General features: G+C 46.3%; 1 protein-coding gene and 1 long non-coding RNA gene across 7 annotated transcripts; one reads left to right on the forward strand and one right to left on the reverse strand.

The window, feature by feature from the left end:
- The first annotated feature begins 1,025 nt into the window (after positions 1–1,025).
- On the forward strand, positions 1,026–16,970 carry LOC123288362 (glutathione S-transferase A1-like). 5 transcript variants are annotated; one of them, XM_070514757.1, is made up of 8 exons: positions 1,038–1,123; positions 5,139–5,389; positions 6,856–6,968; positions 10,191–10,242; positions 11,234–11,366; positions 13,278–13,419; positions 15,645–15,776; positions 16,596–16,970. In XM_070514757.1, exons 2-8 carry the CDS (start codon positions 5,251–5,253, stop codon positions 16,716–16,718), a joined length of 834 nt encoding a protein of 277 aa, XP_070370858.1. In that variant the 5' UTR covers positions 1,038–1,123; positions 5,139–5,250; the 3' UTR covers positions 16,719–16,970. The 5 variants fall into 5 exon arrangements, with proteins under 5 accessions (XP_044632799.2, XP_070370858.1, XP_070370860.1 ...); XM_070514759.1 differs by having other exon boundaries at positions 5,139–5,275; XM_070514758.1 differs by having other exon boundaries at positions 1,081–1,123; positions 5,139–5,718.
- Positions 16,971–19,127: 2,157 nt separating this feature from the next.
- On the reverse strand, positions 19,128–22,017 carry LOC139046050 (uncharacterized). 2 transcript variants are annotated; one of them, XR_011505610.1, is made up of 4 exons: positions 21,889–22,017; positions 21,061–21,259; positions 20,638–20,703; positions 19,128–20,188 (listed from the first exon to the last, which is right to left on the reverse strand). It is a non-coding gene; the product is annotated as an uncharacterized lncRNA (long non-coding RNA). The 2 variants fall into 2 exon arrangements; XR_011505609.1 differs by having other exon boundaries at positions 19,129–20,703.
- Between the last annotated feature and the right edge of the window lie 1,197 nt (positions 22,018–23,214).

Raw genomic sequence — 23,214 nt, forward strand, 5'->3', positions numbered from 1 at the left:
GTTCATGGGGCTCAGTGGGGGCCTGGAGGAGAGCCCATCTCCCACTGGGAAGCTTGAGGGCAGGAGCTGAGGGTGTCCAGTGGGGAAGGAGCTGGCCAGGCAGGGCTGGCACACGTGCCCAGGCAGGAAGGCAGGAGGCCCTGCCTAGCCCAGGAGTGTGATGGGGCTGGAGGGTGGTGGGAGGAGGATGTGAAGAGGCCGCCCTACAGGAGATGGGAGTCACTGAAGGAGTTCAAGAAGGGGGTGAGACTCAGATCTGCACTTTAGGAAACACTCTGGCTGTGAGCAGAGAACAGACTAGAGGGAAGTGAAGCCTCAGGCAGGAGCCCTGGGTGTGTCTGCTCCCTCCGCCACCCCCCACTGTGGGGACCCTCACACTCAAGCCAGGAGAACTCAGTGTGCCAAAGCCCACAGTTTCAGGGAGAGTCTTACTCATTGGCCCTGGGGGTGGCTAAGCTGGAAATCACTCCCATCCCAGGCCCTCGGGCCCAGAACGATGACTTTGTACACATTCCTTTATCTGTAATTCAAACACAGAATCTGACATCTATATTCGAATCGTCATTAGCTGAAGCAGGGGGATGGGTACATTGGATGGGCACCATACAATATTTAGGACATACTTCTAGTAAAAAGTTATTTACTATTTGTCTGAAATTCACATTTCATCGGGTGTGCTGTGTTTTGTCTGTGACCCAATATAAAAATATTCCAGAACTCCGCTTGCCCCTTGCTGATGTCAGCTCCTGCTCTGCTCAAGGCAGAGTTTCTCATCTGCCTCCGTCCTTGCATCCAATTCATGAAAACCTCACAGAAAGTTTCATCAAGAAGCCATGCCCCACTGACAGGCAGAGAGTGTCCAAATGTGCTGAAACTTTTTGTTTTATCATTCAGTTGCCAATCTTGCAAAGGAGCTTATTAACCAATTGTTTTGTGATAAGAGGATGACTTGGCAGTTTTCTAATCTAGCAGGAACTCTTAGCCCCTGAACTGTGTAGGAGTGGCTTTTCCTCCACTACACCCATCTCAGAGGGAGGAGTTATTCCATTATAAAAGCAGCTTGACAACTCGGGAGGGGCTGGTATTGAGTTGCTGAGCCAAGCAGGAGACAGACTTTAAGAAGGTGAGTGCTGATTTGATGGATCTTCATACCCTGTCTCACATCCTCACATGTAGGTCACCAGAAAAATACTTTAAAATGTGTCCTTAGCACAAGAAAGATCTGTTTTAGACTCACATCATGCTTAGCGGTCAGTTCGAGTTTGTTTATTCAATTGCAGTTGGATCATCTTTATAGAAATGTGAAAATGAAGAATGTAGAAAATCGGGCTTCAGAATTTAGATATGAGAAAAATAGTGATAGGAGGAGAGAAAAGAATGATACCGTTTTAGGCAATCTGAGAATATGGCCCATGCAAGAGAGAGTGTGGGTGTTTATGCTGAAGTTACTTTCTCTACAGAAGAGTCGACACACAGCAGTTGTGAACTGTGATAGCGTAGCGCTAAGGAGGCTGTGACAATTCAGTATTTAAATTTTTTGTAGTAGGAATAAATTGTTCTGAGGGTCAGCAGAACTAGGTTCTAACTAAGTCTGTGCTGGGATTAGCTTGCTGGCAAGTCTCAGCCTCTCTCTGGGGTTCAACCAACTCGTGGCAAACCCTGCAAATAGATGGAGCAGGGTGTCTCAGTCTCGGCACTGTTGACATTTTGCACTGGGAAACTTGTGGGAGCTGTCCTGTCCATCGCCGTATTTTTTTTTGTTAAAAAATATTTATCATACCAATGTACATTTAATTAGTTTAAGGAATATACTTGAGAATAGTGTTAACAAATATATTTCCTCAAATTGCAAACTTCACACCTTTAAGATATCTACAAAGATAGTTTGTTTACAAGTTTTACAAGAAATCAATCGTCTAGTCTGCCTCTTGCTTTTCAGTTCAGTTGCTTGTAGAAAAACACAGTGTCAGGGTCAGGTTCCAACCTAGTGCTGGTGGCAGCTGCCAAGTCAAATGAGAGGTACACATGGACAGAGAAGAATTAGTCTATTGTTCAGAAATATATTTTCCGAAAACCTTATTCTGGGAAGATAACACAGATATGAGCCAACGGCAATCCACCACAAGGTAATTCCAACTAAATATCCACTCAGTATGTCTGTTTGGATGACATGGTGGGTGACAAACGAGCTGGGTAGCATGCAGAAGGACTGAGGGTGAATAAGAAGCTCTCAGGTGCATGCACATGGAGGCATCGCCCCACTCCACATCAGAGGCACCTCTGCTCTCTACCCAATGGATGTAGCACCACCACCACCCCCCCGGGCTATGACAACCAAAAATGTTTCCAGAGGTTGCTAAGTATCCTCTGGGGTGGGAGAGACAAAATCACCCCGAGTTAAGAGTCCCTAAATGACATGACCTTGCAAATTCCCCAACTCAGGAAGTCTCCGTGGGAAATCTATAATCACAGGGGCACAGACTGAGTTCTTCAAAAGTACCGGAATGGAGAAGTCATTCACATCAGAATGTAAGAGTCAACCATGCTCTAAGTATTAATATTGGGGGAAAAAAGAACATTCTCACACAGGAGAGATGGAGAGTTTCAGGGAGATGATGTGAAAGTCCTGGAGCAGTCGGAACACGACAGAACCCACGGGGAAAGCTCTAGGACTATGGGAGAAGGTACTGCAATGGCAAGGAGGAAAGGACCAGGCAAGGTTCTCTGGAGAGCAAGTGTGACAGGGGGAGGCGGGGCCTCCTGTGCAGGGGAGGAAGGCAGCCCCGTGGGGAGAGAGGAGGGAGCTGGGACTGGATGCTGCCCGGGAGGAGGGAGCGCCCTGCGCAGACGCAGCAGCCCCTCAGCTGTCTCCCCTGGCAGCCTCCTCACCTTGCTCTGACTTGCTTGGCTAAGAGACTTGTGATTGTTGTTGGGAACCACCCAAAGTGAAGTCCCTGCTGGGCCCTTTGTGCTCTGTCAGTTGTCCACACATCAGTTTTACTGACTAGACTTAAACCCCTTTTGGTCAGGGACCTCATCAGGCTCGATCTTGTCCCCCACCAGCCCTCATTTCTCAGCACACGAAACTGCTCAGGGAGTGTTGGTTGAGGAAGTTTGAAGGAAACTTTTTAAATAAGGAGATACATATACATGTAAACCAGAAATAAGTGTCAGAGAAAGATCTGTGGAATGTGACTGTTTCCAGGTAAGCAGGAGGATGCTGGAGCGACATGATCATTTCATCAAGTGTAGACAGGGAGACCTGCCCGAGTGCTAAGAACAGCTGGAGAGACAAGCAGTGGGTCCCCCATTCCAATGGCTGGAACCCATGCACAGGGGACCTGGGCACAGGACAGAGTCCAGAGTGCCTGGATCAGGGAGTGAGAGGCAGCGGGGTCGGTCTGGTGAGAGAGGCACATGGGGTGCAGGGTCCAGGGGCAGAACCAGGGATCTGCTGCATTTGGGGCTATGCAAGCCTGTGGTTCATGACATGCCAGAGCCCAGAACCTTTGCCAAAAACTTCCTGCACTTCAGGTTAAGTGATCTGTGAAGATCACTAATCCTTCCATACGAGTTAAATACAAAGAGCCTTTAAGTGACGTTTGAAAGAACTCTGGAGATATGTATATATACACATATATATAGTATGACTAATCTTATTCCTACTGGAGCTCTATGGATCAAGAGATAGATAGATACACCGACAGCGAGAGAGGAAGACAGACTGACTGAGAAATAGAGAAGGATGACACGTGTTTCCTGGTGTGTTCAACTCACTCATCTCCCAGGACCTGGGAGCAGGAGGGAAGTTGCATTTGCTGATGCCTATGATGAATTTTTCTGTACATTATCTCATTTAACTTTCTCTACAGCCCTCAAAAGTTGAGAAAACTCTAATTTATGAAGAGATAATTGCAGTGCAGAAATGAAACAACCTGCCGGGGTCTCTGTTCCTCGAGAGGAAAGGAGCTGGGCTTTGGCTCCAGTCTCCCTTCTCTCTGTTAAGAAATGCTGGTAATCAGGACCACCCCAGCATGGCTCCTTTAGTTTACCCCTGGAATTATCATGCATATATGCATTTGAGGAACATAAGCCCTCTCCCCTATTAAGGTTAATGTAGTTATTCTAGCCCTCGGCTTACTCACAGTAGAGTTTTAGGAAGTCAAAGTAAAGCAAGGCACACTTTTATCAACGTTTCTTCCTATCAGGCCCCTAAAATCAGCTGACAGAGAGGAACTCACGAATCCCATGGTTCCCTCTCTCCCTCCCCTCAACCACCAGTTGGTGATGGATTCTGAATGGGAAAAACCAAACAGGAGTCTCAGAGAGAAGCCTAGAGAGAGCCTCAGTCTCACCTGGGAGAGTGAAACCTGAAATCACGTGGCCTGACATCCGAGGAGGAATGTTTGAGCCCAGGGAAGGTGCTGTGTGTGTGAATTCCGGTTTCCTCATCTTTAAAATAGGACATTAGAAGCTATTTCCTGGGTTGTTATCGAGGGTAGACACACTTGCTGGACAGTGAGTATGAATCAGTAATATATGTGTGTGAATTGGGCACATCATAGAATCTCTCTAGTTCTCATTTTCTGTTGACCAGGCAAAGGTTTGTGACATGATGACCTTTGCCCTAGTCTTGACCAGGCCTTTGGGAACCTCCTAGTGGGAGGTGAGGAAAGTTGTCTTAAGGAAGAGAATTATGATAAAATATTGCCTAAAGTAAGAGTTCCTTTCCCTTCATAACTTGATCCTCAGTCACAGGGAAGGGAGCTGAGTGTGAGGTGTGAGTCACTTGGCTCTGTGAACCTTAGGCCACAGCAAACACACCTCCCACCATAGTGCCAGCTTTAGTCTCCTGTTCATTCTGCTCCTCATAGCACCTCCACTTCCCATGATAGGAAAGTACAAACTCCACTATCTCCAATTTCGAGACGGACGGGTTGATTAAGTATGTTTCCAAACGACTTTTTACTTTTGAGATCTCATTAGAGATGTGGATATTGGAAACATTTTGATTTCTAAAATTCGAGGCACACACACTTACTCAGAGATACACCCATTGAGTAAAGAGAAGTATTTTTTTGTCCCAAACTCCACAACAATACAATTTTGCGAGGAGAATATTAATGTTTTCTAAACAGAGCCTGGGATTTGGAGAGAAAATGCAACTGTTCCTCCCTAAGACCTGGCTTTGGGACTCGCGCTTATAACAAGTCCTGTGTGTTACCGCTCACACCCACGAGAGAACCAGCCATGTCCGCTGTTGGAGCCGCTGAGTGTCTGTCTCTGCTTCCCTGCTCTGTCGACTACCACGCCTGGGATGGAACAAGGGCCAAGGGCTTTCAGAGTTTGCTGACTGGACACAACCAGCGTCTCTCTTACCATCAGATGAGTGTGCACACATCCACGCGTACAGCACACTTATGATGAGATCTAACACTTCTGAAATGATGCTCACCTTGTCTGTAAATGGTGCACTTGGATAGTGTCTTTTGTCTTCTATTTTGTTTCAAAAGTTGGTGGATTTCACAATCCACTGAAGGACGGTCATGCACATTTTGAAAAATACTAATACAGATAATCAGTCCTGCTCTTTGGTTTCACATACAAGTGGGTTTGCATCCCACTTATACAAGCTACTTTGGGCAAGTTACTCTAGAAAACTCCATCTGCCCAGCTGTAAAATGGGAGTAATAACAGAGTCCACCTCAGCTGATTTCTGTAAGATTAAATGAAGATCTATTTGTGAGCATCCATTGTATGACAGACAGTGAACAAATGTTAGTTCCACTCCATGTACTGTAAAGTTAATGCAGTAACATCCCTTTTTCGAGATTATAAGAAGAGGTAGAATGTAGAATTCTATAAAAAGGAAGGCATCAAGGGCCAGCCCCGTGGCGCAGCGGTTGAGTTCGCACATTCCACTTCGAAGGCCCAGGGTTGGTTGGTTCAGATCCCGGGTGTGGACATGGCACCGCTTGGCAGGCCATGCTGTGGTAGGCATCCCACAGATAAAGTACAGGAAGAAGGCCACAGAAGTTAGCTCAGGACCAGGCTTCCTCAGCAAAAAGAGGAAGGATTGGCAGCAGATGTTAGCTCAGGGCTAATCTTCCTCAAAAAAAAAACAGAAAAAAAAAAACAAGGAATCAGCATCCTGCGTCTGTGGAAAGGATTAGCATCTTTGGAGCTACAGCTAACCGACTCTGAGCCCTAACTCCAGCTCTGGAACAAATGTAGCCTTAACTCTGCTCCCTCTGCCTCCTCGCCATCAGGGAAGTCCTCTGGTTCAAGGCCCTCACAGGCTCCCAGGGCCTGCGTCTGTGTGGGTTCCAGCCCTGCCCTCCCTTTAGTCCTGGGCTGGATTTCCACGTCCATCACCACCTGGAGTATGACTGTGGGAACGTCATTCAATGGCTGAGCCTTGGTCTCATTAACTGACAAATGGGGATAATGACAACTATTTCGTGAGGCTGCTGGGAGGCTAAAGATATAATGTAGCCAAAGGGCTCAGCACTCGGTCAGGATCATCAGATGGAGGTTTTCAATAAATATTAGTTCTCTAATCCAACCTCCTCCCTGGACTCCCAAGCATGCGTCCTTACCACAGACTCTCACGTTAGGCTGCCAAGACACCAGTCTTCACCCGATGGAGACTGCAGAGTGGTTTGGGGCAATTTCCTGGGCTCCACTCCTGAGAGTGAGAATTTGGGCCACAGAAGACATTCCAGGGACTCTTCCAACTCTGCCAGGAAGGAGGCAGACCCTTCTTCAACCTTGTTGGTGCTGTTAACCATATATCTTAAAGTTCATTTTTGCTTCTATAGTTTCATTCATTCATTCATTCATTCATCCATTCAGGTGTAGAGAACCCAGGAGACTGCATCATGGCGGGGAAGCCCAGGCTGCACTACTTCAATGCACGAGGCCTGATGGAGTCGATCCGGTGGCTCCTGGCTGCCGCCGGAGTCGAGGTCGGTTCTGAGTTCAGTCATCTTAAGCTGCATCTAAGATTGACTATCAAAGTCCTTTCTCACATGAGCTAGGAGACTATTCTTACTCAGTGACCTGTCAAGGGTTTTGCATTAAAACAAAAATTCTAAGACGTGAACCTAATACAATAAGGTTTGACCTAATACATTGTTAAAATTTCTTGCCACCAAAGAGCATAACAATCAAAAAAAAGTTAAGAAACTAATCACAATGTGTGGACCTTATTTGGATTTGGATTTAAACAAAGTGTAAAATATCATTTATGCCATTTATGCAAAAATTAAAAACATGCATATGATTGCATGTTACACAAAATTAGAGAGTTATTGTTAAAGTTTTAGGTGTGATACTGTACTGTGGTTATTTCGAAGTAATTCTTATGTTTTAGTGATACACATTGAAGTATTTAAAGATGAAATATATGATATTTCTGATTTGTTTCAAATTATTACAAGAGACGGAGTGTGGTGGGCACATAGATGACACGAGACTGGCTTGAGTTGATAATTATCGAAGCTGGGTGAAGGGTACAAGGAGGATCTTGGTACTTTTATATTTATTTTGGCACATTTGAGAAATTTCCATAATAAAAACAAAAATATATAATATCAGAATATAGTATGGTTAAAGTTCAGACATAACCACAAATGTGGGGAGGAGAGGATTGTGAGAAACCACCTGTGAAAGATGCAGTACATTCACTCAGCAGTGAGTTTGTCAAGCACCTTTAAGCGCCAGGTCCTGTGCTAGGTCCTGGGGATACACAGATGAACAAGACAGACACGGGCTCTGTCCTCAGGCAGCTTACATTCCAGTGAGGTTGCACGATAATAAGGAGGTGATTAAAAGGAAAGGAGGGAGCATCTACGAGGACACCCAATCATTTACAGTGTCAAAATGTCATAATGCCACTCGAAAGCTGGTAGGTATCCTGGACTCTATTGAGTGCTGCCCTCTAGAGGTGTCACTGAGAAACACACTTCTCAGTCCAGATCCAGGCACCAGCAACTCAGGGAGGGTTTTCCTGGGGAGGAGTCATGGACAGACTCAGGAGATCTCATCCCTCAGGTGGGAACAAAAAAGGAGGGTTCCAGGTGAGGTGGCGTCCTGTGACAGGAACTTCTAGTGTCCTCCCTTCTGCCTGATAATGACATGTTTACTGAAGCTGTGGGATTACATTTTCTAGGTGGCTTCATGGATGCATGGGACTTTAGCCTGGACCTCTGTCAATTTCATGAAGAATGAGCACATGAAACATCCAAATTCTGCCCTCCCAGGCCGTTTTCTCTCTATAAATCAATTTTCACTGTACTCCAGGGTCAACCTCGGGGTTCAGGGATGTGCTGAGAGCCCCTGGGCAGGATGAGTTCAGCACAGGATGGGGAAGCAGGGGAGATGCTGAGTGCATCCCAGGCTTCCTCTTCTGCAACAGCTTGACTGAAGAGGGGGTGGGGCAGGACTTACCAGAGGCTCTTGGTCAGGGCTTCTGGGTTCTCTGTGCCCAAAGGCTGGTCCTCACCATCCCATCCGTCTCCATTAGCCTCATAAACACCATCTCACCAGCCAACCCATCCCACCTTGGCCGCCCTCCCTTGATGACCAGCCACCATTCCTTATGTTTGTCTGGAACTGGGTGCTTTAGGAGTTGCTGCGCCCACACCTCACTATCTCTAGAGTCTGACCCTGTGGAGCCGTGTGGATCCACAATAAACACTTCTACTGGAGAAGTTAGAATTCCCCAGATTCTCAAGCTTTTCACCATCAAGAACCCTTTAAACCGTAGCAGCCACTGCAAACAGCACTACTAGTTATACTTGGTGTGTGTGGCCCGGGTCCTGTAATCTGTATTTTAACCCAACATGTTCTGCTTAAGAAAATGTTCTCCCTGCATTTGATAGAGGAGGAAACTGAGGCCTGGAGATGCTAAGTGACTGTGCCCCGATCACACAGCTACCGTGAGGCAGACGCAAGACTGGAACCAAATCTTATCAGCACTGAGACCCATTTTCTTGACATCGGTCTCTTTTGACTTTAGGTTTGATCGATTCTGCCGATTAAGTAAACCGCGTGATCATATAGTTACTGATTTTCATATTTGTGTTGAAACCCCACAAGCACTCAGAGCTTCTGGTCAGATGACGGCCTTGCTGCTGACTGCCCTCCAACCAGAGAGACTTGTCTCAGGAGAAGGAGAATCTACACCAAGGTCAAAGTCCTGAGTGTAGGTCAAGGATGGAGCAGAGGTTCAGCAATGTTAGGTAGCTTTAAATTAAAAAAAAAAAAAAAAGCAGGGGGAATGGTCAGATGAAATAGCAACCAATTTTAAAAATCCTGACAACTTGTGTTTATGGAGCACCTCATGTATACATGGTACTGTTTAAATGCCTTAGCATACCTTACTGATTTAATCTTCACACCAACCTATAACCTAGGTGCTGTAACTATGCTCATTATACAGATGAGGATACTGAGACATGAGCAGATTTGGTGATGTGTCCAACATCAAGAGGCAGCACGTGTAAGAAATGATGCTCAAATCCAGGCAGTCATATCAGAAGCCAAGTTTTCTTGATTAAAAAACAATTTTTTTGACTACCTTGATAACTCCTTTTCCTTTCTTCAGTTGGACATCTAACCTAGGGTGTCCCAATTTTCCAGGAGAGGAAATTCTGAATCTTAGAGTTAAAGCTGTGCAGTAACCAGGACTCATTTTATAGTAAGCAGGGCCTCATGGGATGGAATGATGTTAATGACAGCGGAAGCCACTGGTGGCAGCATCTGAGATTGCCATAGCCCACCTGGCATACCCTATACTGGTGGACACACAACGTCCTGTCCTGATCTCTCCTGGAGAGACAGGCTATCCTGAGATACTGAAACCCCATAACTAGAGGAACTTCCCAGTCCCCTCCTTCCGTGACATCCCCCTCCCCAATGACCAGGATCATCCACAGAGGTGGAAACAGGGTGGAGGTGAATTGAAACCTCAAGAATGAGCCATTACCTGCTGCCACCCGTGCTTTTTCCTTGATGGCTCTAATCTAAATTTCCAGTCTCCCTGATCACACTGCCCTGTGTGCCCTGCCAAGCTCAGAAATCTCCCTTCTCCTTATTATGTCCAGACAGGGGCCATTCAAGTTTAAAACTTCTATAATGCTGTGGAATGAAAGAACAGGAACTCACTTACTCTTTCTGCTTTCCAGTTTGAAGAGGAATTTATAGACACCCCAGAGGACTTTGAAAAGCTGAAAAATGGTAAGTCCAAGTTTCTAAATTCCTCTGATGAGAGGATCTAGTCAAAATCATGTGTTGAGGATTTAACCCCAGGCAATGCTTATGTGCGTGTATGCTGGGAGTCGGGGACCAAGGAGAGGGAGAGAAGTGGCTCAAATGTGTGGGGTGGGCTCCGTGGGCAGCTTTGGTAACTCCCAAAGGACCAGGAAGGGCTGAAACTCTCTGAGTATTTGCTACAGGACCATCCCCAGTGTCCCATGGATCCCTCTCTTTGCTTTCTCCTGCTTTTCTGCACCATGACGGAGCTGTATCAGCTCAGGATCCCACAGCCTCCCAGAAAGAACATCAAACACATGCAATAGAGGGAAAGAGGAGAAACAGGCCCAACAGTTGCCTGGAATTCTCTCTCTGACAGGTTGGAGAAAGTGAAGTCCTAACCGTATTATAGACACAGATCACAAGATGGTGCTGAGAGAGTTTTGGAACGCCAGGTAAGTCAGTGAGGTGGAGAGAAAGAGGGAGGCCCGCAGGACTAGGTGGGGAAAACAGGGCCCCCACCACACACTGTCAAATGGTGGAATTTGAAGAGCATACAAATCACCCTCCGTAGAAATCTCCCTTGCTATGGCCTAATGCCAGCAGCACCATAGGCTTGTTCTCAGAACATCCCACCTGAAATGGCAAATGGCTGGTGGTCCTGTTGCAGCTTCTCCCAACTTCTTCCTCAAATATCTATGAAGAGAAATCGAGCACAAGAAATACAGGGACCTACCAAGTATCTGGATGGAGAATAAAAACGTAAATGTAATAACTGGTTAAAAAGTGAAGGGAGGCTTGATAAGCAAAAGAAAGGCTGTGGGAAGCTCACAACAACTGCTGTTCTATTAAAGTGTTACCCAGTAATTTCAGTTTCATTTTATATCTCTAGCCATTTCAATGAACAGTTTTTCATCCTCAAAAAATGAGATCCATAAAACATCTCACTCTACTTTTCCTTTTCTTCTTTTGAAAGATGGCAGTTTGATTTTCCAGCAAGTGCCAATGGTGGAAATTGATGGGATGAAGCTGGTGCAGAGCAGAGCCATTCTCAACTACATCGCCGCCAAACACAACCTCTATGGGAAAGACATCAAGGAGAGAGCCCTGTACGGTATTTTTCCTGCTGTTTTGTCAAGAATTAATAGGAACAATTTAGGTCCTTCCCTGGGGCACCAATACCTTGTCAGGGGGATCATGACCACCAGCAGTTTGGCCTCATTGGTATAGACTGAGGTTCAGTACTCAGAGGATGAGGGACAGGAAACCTGCAGTGGACTCAAGCCAGCGGGATTATAGAAGAGGATGCGGCCCACGGAGAGGGCACAGTGACAGAAGTCTGCAAACCATGATGAACTGAGAAGCCAGAAGGATGGTGGAGTCATGACTCCAGGTGATCAAGCCTTTAAGAACTGGACACCAGCCCACAGTCAGAGATGAGGGGCAAAGTGTCTGAGGGTCTAGTTGATAAGGCTGGGGAACGAAGGACCCAAAGGAGCTGCTTCTCATCTTCCAGAATTTACCAGAATGATGACCAGGAACCTAAGTTATAACCCAGTTGTATGCATGTCCCATTTGACAAGGATTAGAAACATTGAGCCCAAGATAATAGGGTTACATTGAGCATTTTGATACAGGGATGAAGCAGCAGATTTATTCAATACAAGCTTATCTGGGCAGTCTCTTCCCTGTTGTGATGGGACCACATGATAAAAATTAAAACCGTGTAAGGAACTGTGGCAGTTACTCAAAAGTTAAACATAGAGTTACCATATGACTCAGCAATTCCACTACTTGGTATGTACCCCAGAGAATCGAAAATCCATACACACTAAGACCTGTAGAAAATATTCATAATGGTGTTGTTCATAATCTTCAAAAGTGGAAACAGACCATTGCCCATTAAGTGATGAACAGATGAGCAAAGAGTGGTCTGTCCACACAATGGAGTACTATTTTTCCATGGAAAGGAATGATGTCCTGATGCAGGGTACAACACGGATGAACCTTGACAAGATTATGTCACATAAGAGGAACCAGACACAAACAGCACATATTCCATGATTTCCTTTGCATGAAACATCCAGAACATTCACGTCGACAGAAACAGAAAGCAGTTGAGTGGTTGCCTAGGGCTAGAGGGAGGGAAGAGTGTTGAATGCCTGTGAAAGCACAGCAGCTCCTTCAGGAGAGGTGAAAATAGTCTGGACTTAGAGTGTGGTGATGGTACAGAATTCTTTGACTTTTCTAAAAATGACAAAATTGTGCACTCGCATAGGATGACATTAAGGTAGGTGAATTATGTGTCAACAAAGCTTTTATTTTTAAAAACCTCTCGCAGGAAGCTTCGTTTGGAACACACAAAGCAAATTACCTGGCTTATGCTCTGGTGGGAACTGAATGAAGAATTGCACCATTTCAGGGGATACTTTAGGTTTGTTCTTGAGAAATGCAAACATGGTCAGCACTAGGCAGCAGTACCTGGAGAGGGCTGTGAACCATGTTCTATGGAAATCATTGGAGGAGCTGCTAACATCGGGCGCTATGTGGTCCTGGGTGGTGTAACAGGTTGAGAGGCAGAGGGACATGACTCTCTGGATGGCTGGGCCAGGGACTCTCTGTGGAGGTGACTTAGGTGGCACCTCTTTGGCCGTGTGAATTAAACTGAGTTTGTGCACAGAGCAAACCGAGCAGAGCTGGCAAACCCTAGCTAGGGTCTCAGTGGTCACTTGCAGTGATTCCACCAATGTCTCTCATGCTTGTGACTTGGGACAGGTCACCAATGCTCCTGGTCCTTATGTTTAGTCATGCGCATAACAAAAATTTTAACATATATCTACTTCGAAATGTTGTTCTAAAATGAAATGTGAAAATTCAGAAAAAATCATGGGTGGATGACTGCCCTATAAAAATATAGGTGGATTCCTCTGCCACCTCCTGGTGCCCCATTCCTTTATATTTTTAAACTATAAAACCAAAGGCAGAAGAGATTTGACACTTTGATCATTTTTGTCTTACAGGATTGATATGTACATAGAAGGTGTGGCAGATTTGAATGCCAAGTTCCGGCTTTTACCCGTAACCCCACCCGATGAAAAAGATGCTAAGATTACCCTGATCAAAGAGAGCACAACAAATCGTTATTTGCCTGCGTTTGAAAAAGTGAGTTGGCTGTTCAGCATCCTGGGGCACTGAGATCAGAGGAGAAAGAAGAGAACTGAGCATTCCTGGGACAATGACCTTCACACCCATCAGCCTTCCTGAATCCTAGTTAATGGAGCATCCTGACTCTCAAGGCATTTTATAACAATCCACTGTGAAGAAGAATCGTAGCAGTTCTAGCCAAGTTATAATTGCCAGCAAAATTTCAATTTACTAGGACCCAATCTGGAATTCTCTCTTCAGTGGAATTTCGGGGTCATAGAGCTTGGGCTGTGGAAGGCTCTGAGAGCCACACTAGAGATTGAAACAGATCTTGCAGAACACCATGGACAACCGTAGGTCCAAGAGAAACACAATGAAAGCAATACCTCAGAACATGTTCTGTGGCCAGCTCCCATGGCCTAGCATTTCAGTTCAGGGCACTCCACAGGGGCCTGGGTTGGGTTCTCAGGTGTGGACCTACACCACTCTGTTAGCGCCATGCTGTGCTAGTGGCCCACATACTAAAAAATAGAGGAAGATTGGCATGGATGTTAACTCAGGGAGAATCTACCTCAGCAAAAAGAGAAAATATTCTGGTATCAAGTGTAGGGAGACATGAGACCAGCTGCCCATCAGGAGATTGTGGTAGAATTTCTGGGAATGGACGAGATGTGTCAAAACAGAGATGGGGGTCATGAATAAAGAAGAGAGAGATGAAATGGTGTTAAGGGAAAATAATCTACAAATTTGGGAGCACGGCTATTATATTTTTGAGGAAAGTCATGCAAGCTAAGGAAATAAAGTTCCATCATTAGCATAGTACCTGTGCTAGTGGATGTTTCTCTTTGAAGGTCAAGGAGGACATTTCAAGACCACAACAACCTGAAATCATGCTAAATAGAAATCAGGAACCAAAACTTGATTGTGAGAGATACAGGAGCCTTACATGTAAATAACGGATTGATCTCGACCTCCCTATCATTATAGAGCATGAAATCATTCTTTCATTCATTCAACAAGTGTGCACTCAGTGCTAGTGTGTCAGCTCCTGTTCACGGAGGGAAGAGTGTAGTACTAATCACGAAGTCCGCTCTCCTGGCCCTTGTGGTGCTGAGAGTTCAGCATGTTCACAGGGTGGCAAGCTCCTCAGTCACTGCAGTTTGAGGACATCTGTTGTCTGAGATCAAAGAGCCCTGTGATGACGTAACTGGAAGATGCACATTACTATATGGCATTTGATGCTTCATTATATTATTTGTTTTTGTCCATACTTCTATGAGCATACATATTCTGGAAGGGTCTTTGCCAAATTCTTATGATCTTTAGTTGGTGGTGCCATGTGTGTTTTTTCCCTTTTTTGTCTGTGATTTCCGTATCTCTGCATATCTTTGATAAATATCACATATTTCCTGCAATATTTTATTATGAATAATTCAAAGATATATCGAAGTTGAAATACAGGTACAATGAACTCATATTACCCATCACCTGTATTCAAAAAATTAACCTTTTTTATGATGTTTGCGTAATCATATCTGTCCCCATCCTCCTCTCCTCCAATCAAGTACGTTATTTTTTGATGCATTTTAAAGCAGGTGCAGACATCAGTGCAGTCACGGCTAGATAGTTCAGCAGGCAAATTAGAACATATTCCACCAATGTTGTTGACAGACACAGGTCGGGTAGGAGTCAGAGCCATTGTTGTAAGGGGATGGTGAGTTCAAGGTGACCCAGGGTTATTTCAGGTCCCAGAGAGATAGACCAGGAAATGAGGAGAGCAGACGAGAGGAGAAACGTAGACTGAAATAGTCTGCTGAGGACTCAGGAAGGCTGTTGCCCAAGGAACAAAGGAGAAAGAAAAAAGCAGAGAGACAGAGAGAGACAGATGAAGAGCCGTGTCCTGAAGTTTGAGGGCTGCACAGTGTTGGGTGTGAGACTGAAGGAAAAATGGCACAGAGGTGCTAAGTTCTTGACCCAGTGGAAGATGCTAGTGGGGAGCCCCAGAGATGTAGGAAGGGGAAAAGGAAGTGGCAACCTGGGCTTCAACTGAGGAGTGAGGGAAGAAGAGCAGAGCCCACTCCTCCCTCTGTGTCAGTGATTCAGGGCTGGTGGAGAAGGACTGAAGCTCCACATCCGCCCAGTGGGCAGCAGAGGAGGGAGAGCGGGCTGGAGAGAGCTGGGAGGAGCAGGGGGCCCAGCCTGCCTGTGCCTGTGTTCATGATGCGATTCCTCCAATTCGCCAGGTGTTAAAGAGCCACGGACAAGACTACCTGGTTGGCAACAGGCTGAGCAGGGCTGACATCCACCTGGTGGAACTTCTTTACCTTGTTGAAGAGCTTGACCCCAACCTTCTGGCCAACTTCCCTCTGCTGAAGGTGATCTCTTTCACAGCCCTGAGGACGGAAGGCCCACACCTCCCATCTCGGAATCTAAGATTTGGGCTCTAGGGTCCCCATTAATATCCAGTCCTTTGCTCCCCTCTGGTCTCCACAATTCAGTTCTAGGCCATGGTCTGAGGCATGAAAAGACTCTCCTTATGCTGAAGAAATCTGAGTGGATTCTGCCCCAAAACGATAATTTGTCTTTAAAGTGAGAGGGACCCAGCATCAGCTCCTCTCTCCCAGGCCTCGGTTCCATTCCGGATTCTGTCCTCTTTTCTCTGTGGTTCCCTTGACCCTGGAGTGTCCTTCTCCTTCCACACCCGAGTCTGTGAACAACTCTCTTTTCCTCAGCTCCTGCTCCTCCTTTCACGCATTGTGTTTCTCTCCGCACAGTCTCCCCTCTCTCCTCGTCTCTCTGTTGGTGGGCAAATTGGTTTTGACCAGCCTCATGGTTTACCTTTTATATTTCATGTCCTCGGGTCCTGCCCCCTTTCCTATATCTTTGCTTTTCCTCACTGGAGACTTTATCTGTGCTGATATCAGACAGACACATTACTCTTTCTTGTGTTGCAAAGAGCCATGAATCCACAGGATGGGTGTGTAGGGAAGAAGACAGGGAAGAAAATGCTATTGAGCTGGATTTTCTTCTCTTATCCTCATGGCTCATGGGGTGTCTGTTCCCAGCCTCATGCTGGTGCCGATGGAGGAGACTCAGGTGGTCCTCGTCTAGGAGGGTCTCAGATTCCCTGGCTTGTGCTAATGACGGGCTTGGTCTTTGGCCCCACTCTGAGGCTGTGCTCTTGTGCCTTGCAGGCCCTGAAAGCCAGAATCAGCAACCTGCCCACCGTGAAGAAGTTTCTGCAGCCTGGAAGCCCGAGGAAGCCTCCAGTGGATGAGAAAATTTTAGAAAAAGCAAGAAAGATTCTCAAGGTTTGATAAAGCAGGCCTGGCCCCCAGCACAGGCAGGACGGATCTTCTGAAGTTTTCCAACAGTCACGTGCTTGACCCACATGTAGACCCTAACTATTGTCAGACTAATAAACTAATCCGTTGTTTAAATGCTAATTTACCAAAAATCCACTATGCAGATTTACTTGCAAGGCAATCCATTTGTTTTGATCAAATATGAAATTATTATTTCCTCCTAGGATGTCTCCTGGACTTAAAAATAAACATAAGCAGAAAAAGTTTCATGGATTCTTGGATCTACTCAAAAAATTGTCACATAACAGCCATGATATACCTGGTCAAAAACAGTGAAGCCGAAATTTTCATCTGCAATGGCAGTTCCACAAAAATTGTCTTTTCCTTTTGTACTTGCTGTCTTTCTGACCCACAATGTGCAAGCTTTTTTCTCTCTTTTTATTTTTGGAAAACCACTTTTCTTCAGGTAATCAACCTTTTTTCCTGTTCACTTATGGGACTAATATTTCTTTACATGTAATATGTGATATACAGTGTCCCAGGAGCCAGAGAAACAATGACAGGCCCAACAGATAGAGTCTCTGTCCTCATGGGGTTCACTCTAGTGAGAGAAAGAAAAAAATATGTCATTCTAATCCAAAATCATGTGTACCTTGTCCATCAATTTCCTAGGGTTGCTGTAACAAATGACCATAAATTTAGTGGCTTAAAACACTGGAAATTGATTTTCTTGCCGTTCTGGGGGCTCTTGGTGCGAACCCAAGGTTGAGCAGGGCCACGCTCTCTCTGAAGCCTCAGGGAAGGATCCATCTTTGCCTCTTCCTGGGTCCTCATCCTTGCTGGCAAGCCTTGGCATTTCTTGGCTTGTAGATGCATAAGTGCAATTTCTGCCTCCATTGTCACATGGTGTGCCTCCTGTGCGTGTGTCTCTACCCAAAGTTCCTTCTTCTAATAAAGATACTGGTAACTGAGTTTGGGCCACCCTAGTACAGTATGACCTCATCTTACCTTGATGACATCTGCAAAGACCCTATTTGCAAATAAAATCACAGTCATCGGTACCCAGGGTCAGGACTTCAGCATATCTTCTTCTTAGGAGATGCAAGATAATCTACAGCACCATGTGAAGGGATGAGATAGTGCTAGGCAGAACCCTAACCAGAATGCCTTTGCTGGAATCTGTGGGTCAGTCACAGTTTCTCAAGGAGGGGAGTCAGGGTTGCCGTGAGACCTGAAGGAGAGACAAGTTGCAGGTAGGGAAGTGGGTGGAACCTTGTTGGGGCAGCAGGGATGGAATCCAGGGAGGAGGTCAGCAGGGTGAATGGCCTAGGGAGAGAGACTGAACTGCGGTGTATTTGAGGAAAGAGGAGTCACTGGGTCTGAGTGGAGCATTAAGCCATAAGGCCGGGAGGAGCACCAAGGAGGTGAGGTCAGAGAACAGGGCCCAGAGTGCTCAGAACTGTGAAGACCATCACAAGGAGTTTGGATTCTGTCCTAAGGAAAATAAAACCATGGAAGTGTAGCCACACACCTGCTTTACCAGCCTAATATACAATAGGATAAAATCACATCTCTTAAATATTCATTTTAAGTCACTCGATTTTCTATCTCAGAACACCAAGAACATTCTCCTCCCAGGAGTGTCTTTCCCGTGTTAAATCCAACAACCAGGGGCTTACTCCATTCAAGGGGACACATAGCCCTGAGACTGATGGAAAATCCCCATCCTCTGCTGCCAACCCTGGTCTTCGCTGCGCTTTCTGCCACCCGTAGTTCCTGTGTCCCATCGACCCGCTGACCTGGGCAGATTTGGTGGAAACCCTGGCCACCATTAGCCCACTTGCGCAGCAGCATCCTCATGCACTGCAGCAGCAGAGGGATGGAAGAGGAGGGCTCCCTCCCTCCTGTCACTCAGGCCTGCGATCTAAACTGCAGCCTGAGATATAGACTAATTTCCCCGTGGAATGTCTCTGTGCAGGAACACCTGGGAGAGAGTCATTTCTAGCTCCAGCCACATACTGAGCCCATAATTTGGACCCGCCAGGAAATCCAGAATCTATGAGACAGGGCCCAGGGTCCTAGTCCTGACTGCCCATTTTCATAGCGTGAACTTCCCCACAGCTGAGTGTGGTGGAGCAGACAGAGACATGGGACACATGGTTTGTGTCCTTTATGTCTATGCAGTGTTGGGTCAAATCAGCCCAACCAAGGTGTGCCGAGCTGTCCTCCCAGGACGTTCCCAGTTCCCTGTACGAGTTTACCTGCTCTCTCTCCAGTTCTAGACTCCTCAAGGGATGGATGAGGAGGGCACACCATTTTTATACATCCCTCCAACAATGTACTCTCATATCCCTGCTCTGGAACGGAAGTTCTTAACCTCATCCCAGTTTATAACATATATTCATAATCCCCATTTGTATTCTGAAGTGAGTCTTGTAAGATTTCCCTCATTGTGCCTCGGGCTGTGAATACAAGAAGAGGATGATTTCACCTGAACTCAGAAAGCGTAGTGAGGAGAGTGTAAGGAAACGCCTGTGTGCAAAGCTGGGGATAGGGTTAAGGCACCCAGAACATGGGGAAGCACCCTGGGGCGAGGCACCATGGGAGGCCTCTAGCTCCCAACTCTCAATGGGACAAGGGCAGGGAGCAGTAGAGGGACCGGGGAATGCGCTGAGAGTCGTAGGTGCAGGAAAGGGCCACCCCAACAGAGCTGATGGCCTTCATACAAGAAGGTACCCACGGCCAACCCAAACAGCCCAGAAGACAAGCACAGTTTATAAAAATCACTGATGAATGGAAATTGTCATAATGCCTTGTGACTGGTTCGCATTGAGCTTTATCCCTTTTTATGCTACACATAGTTTAGTTACAAAACAAATGCAAATATGTTTTTAATTTTTATCTATGTAGTGACTTATGTATTAATTTATGTTTGCCATACCAGAGGTTATATACTTTGAATATTGCTCCTGGGTAATCTGTGACATAATCACATAAATATCTTGTGACAAAATTATTTTCATTTGGTATTGAATCCTTACACCATCCACCATTTTCATGGACAGATTCATATATGTATCTAAAACTGAATTGAAAGTAGATATTAATCCCTCCAAACTGCGGGAATTGGGTCACGATTTGAGCCATTAGTTGTCAATTATCCAAAATGCTCTTGAAGAGCAGATACTTATTAGAAACATTCTGCCAACCAGAGCTGCTTGGACGAAGCAGCCAGGAGTCAGCACAACTTTAATCGGTGCTGAATTTGATTCATCTTGCCTCCAACATCTTTCAGCTTATGCAGTTTCTGAGGGCCAGGCGTCTAGGAGCAACTGAACTGGGTGGTTCTGGGTCAGGATCTCTCAGACGGTTGCAGTCGAGCCATCAGCACGGGATGCAGTCATCTCAAAGCTCGACTGGTCATGGGGTCCACCTCCAGGACGGCTCACCACTTGGCTGTTGGCAGAGGCCTCAGTTCTGCTCTGGTTGTTGGGAATAGGTCTCAGTGCCTTGTCACATCTGCTTCATCACAGGGCTGCTAGAGTGTCCTCATGACAGAGCAGCGACCCTCCCCAGAGCAGGTGATCCAAGAGAGCGAGACAGAAGCAGCATTGGAAGGCAGACCTCTGATGATAGTGTCACACTGAGGAGATCACGTAGGACAAGAAAGCAGTTGGAGAAGAGAAGGAAAGTGGAGAGGGAGCCAGACAAGGAAGCTGAGGAGGAGGCCTCAGGAAAGTCGGGAGAGACGGGAAAGTGCAGCATCAGGAAGGAGAGGAGCATGAGGACACAAGAGTGATCCTTGAATTTGGTAACACAGAGCTGCTGCTGCCCTTGGTGACAGCAGTTGCAGTGGAGCAGTGGGGCAGAGCCAGACTAGAGGGGGCTGAGGAGAAACGGGAGGTGAGAAGCAGAGAGAGCAGACACTCACAGCCCTCTTGAAAAGTTTTGCTCCAAAACACTGCAGATGAGTGAGACAGTAGACTTCATCTGAGCTCTAGAAAAGGAGGGAAAGGTTAAGTCGGTTCTGATCAGTTTCATTTGCAATAAAGACTTTCCCAGGGAGGTCCCGCTGCTCCAGAAAGGGTGCCATCTCGTGCTCAGCCAGGGCATAACTTCTGCCCAGACTAACTCCCTGGAATAGGTTGGGCCTCTTCAGGTCAGAGCAAAACGTTACTGGAACAGGGAAAGTAAAGTACTTTTTCTTGTAAATTTTAAATCCACTTTAGAGTAAATTGCCAAAGGAACAACTAAACACTGTTGAGTGACAGGCTGAGGCAGAAAGTTCCCCACACTTCCCCTTAACCCCTTCCAGTTTATTCCAAGTCTTCGTCTTACACTCTCATCTCTTTACCTCCATCCATCAGTCCCTCTTTGCAGCTTCCTTCTCCATTGTCCATTTCAGTGACATAGATGGAGGGAGGCATCCAGAAGCCAAGGGGTGCTGGTAGCTGGGAGAAGCTGGGAGAGAGGCATGGAACAGATGCTCACTCGGAGCCTCTCGAGTGAACCAACCTTTTCTGTCCTTGGTTTCAGAACTCTGGCCTCCAGAACTGTAAGAGAATAAATTCCTGTGGTTTAAGCCAAGTGGGTTGTGATCATTTGTTACAGCAGCCACGGGAAACTCATACAACCACTTTGCAATAAACAGGAATGACTACAATCAACAACATCGATGAATCCTCAAAATAATCATGCTGAGCAGAAGAAACCAGACAAACAAGAGCACTTCTTGTATGGTTGTATTTATATGAAATTCTAGAAAATGCAAACTAGTTCATAGTGAGAAGAAGCCGATTTGTGAGATGGGAGGGGCAGGAGGAAGGCATTCCAACAGGGCTTGAGGGCATGGCATGTTCACTATATTGATAGTGGTGGGTCTGTCACAGGCATATACATATGTCAAAATGCATCCAGTTGTATTAAATTGTGTGCACTGTCTTATATGTCTGTTAATCCCAAGTTCAGTAATAAAACTAATAGAGTGAATAAACTCCACAACTTCATCTTCTAGATAATCTTTTGGCACAGTTCCTCTGCCCGCCATGCGGTCTTGTCTGCCTCTCTCTCCTCTGCTATGTCTCCTAATAGTTACAAACAGACTTAGGCCTCTCCTGTCCTAACCCCCTTAGTCACCTTCATTCTCACCCTTCAAAAAACCCAACAAACCCTCCAAACAAACCCAAACAGTCTTTCTTTATCCCCGGCTGGTTTTCTCTCTCGCTATTTCTTTTCGTCTTTCCTGCCACTTCCAAAACTCGGTAGTCCACACTCAGGCTCCCGGTCCTCTCTCCCAAGTCCTGAACTTTTGTTTCTTAACCAGTTAATCATTTGCTGTATTGGTGCTGTTAGTTCAAAGGTCTTTGCTCAGTTCCATCTTCTCTGAGCTCTTACTGCAAATCCAAGCCCAGCCTCCTTTTCCATCAGCAACTTTCTGCCAGAGCTCCCCACCACCAAACTCCCTGCTCGTGCTGTGCAGTGGCTCCCTTTTTTCAGTTTGGTGATTAATATGCCTTTCTTGCCAGCATGTGGTCACACTCAGCCCACCCATCCCGCTTCATTTCAAAAGGTGAGAATGTACACAAAGTGAATAACAAACTGTCAATGACATCCCTCCCTCCTCCAGAGCCCAGGCCTGTGAAGAATGCTCTGAAAAGCTTCCAGAGTCTCACTCTGGGCGGTGAAGGCAGCGTTTGGCAGGGCACATGGCTGAGCCTCCAGAGTGGCGTGATCGCTCTCCCCCTCTCTGGCCTCCCCTCCTTCTTACACTGAGCTGTTCCCCCCACCGCCCTCTCAGGCTAGCAGTGTCTTCTCCATCATGAAGCCTTCACTGTGAACTCAACAAACACTGGGCCTTCCACAAGGGGTCCTTCTAGAAATGATGCTTTTTTCTGTTCTGTTCCCGTGTCCTCAGGTCACAGTTTCCTTGCCCTAACCCTGGGGAGGATGTGGAAGAGGGTGGTGGTGGTCAGCAGTCTTGGAGAGCGTCTCCTACACAGCGGGACGGTGGCTGCTGGGCATTGTAGGTGGAGGCTGGGCCCCCGCACCTGAGTTGGGGATGCACTGAAGCTGATTCAATTCTGTTATTATACCATCCTGACCCTGTGATTCTACCTCAAGACCTAGCCTTATTTTTTCCGAGGTTGCCCTAAATACTGGTTGTTCTAGTACTGTTGTGAGAAAACAAGGAAGGAAGAATCAAGCCTCGAAACTTGGCAGCCATCTTAACCTCAATACATGGAATCTTCCTCTCCACTGTAGATGAGTCACAGGGGTCCACAGAGGTTGGGATTTGTCTAGGGTCACACAGCGCTCACTGGTAACGTCAGCCTAGAGGCCAGGTCTCCTGAATCGCAAGCCAGAGCCTTTCCTCTTTATTCACTGATTCAGGAACTACAATTCGTGTCCTAATATATGAAGTTTAGCCCTAGATGCAGAGATAGCAGCCTGAACAAGAGGAACAAAGGCCTTTGACCACTAGGAATTTACATTTTAGTCGGAGCACAAA

Source organism: Equus asinus, chromosome 8 (assembly GCF_041296235.1).
Source record: "Equus asinus isolate D_3611 breed Donkey chromosome 8, EquAss-T2T_v2, whole genome shotgun sequence".
NCBI classification, from domain to species: Eukaryota; Metazoa; Chordata; class Mammalia; order Perissodactyla; family Equidae; genus Equus; species Equus asinus.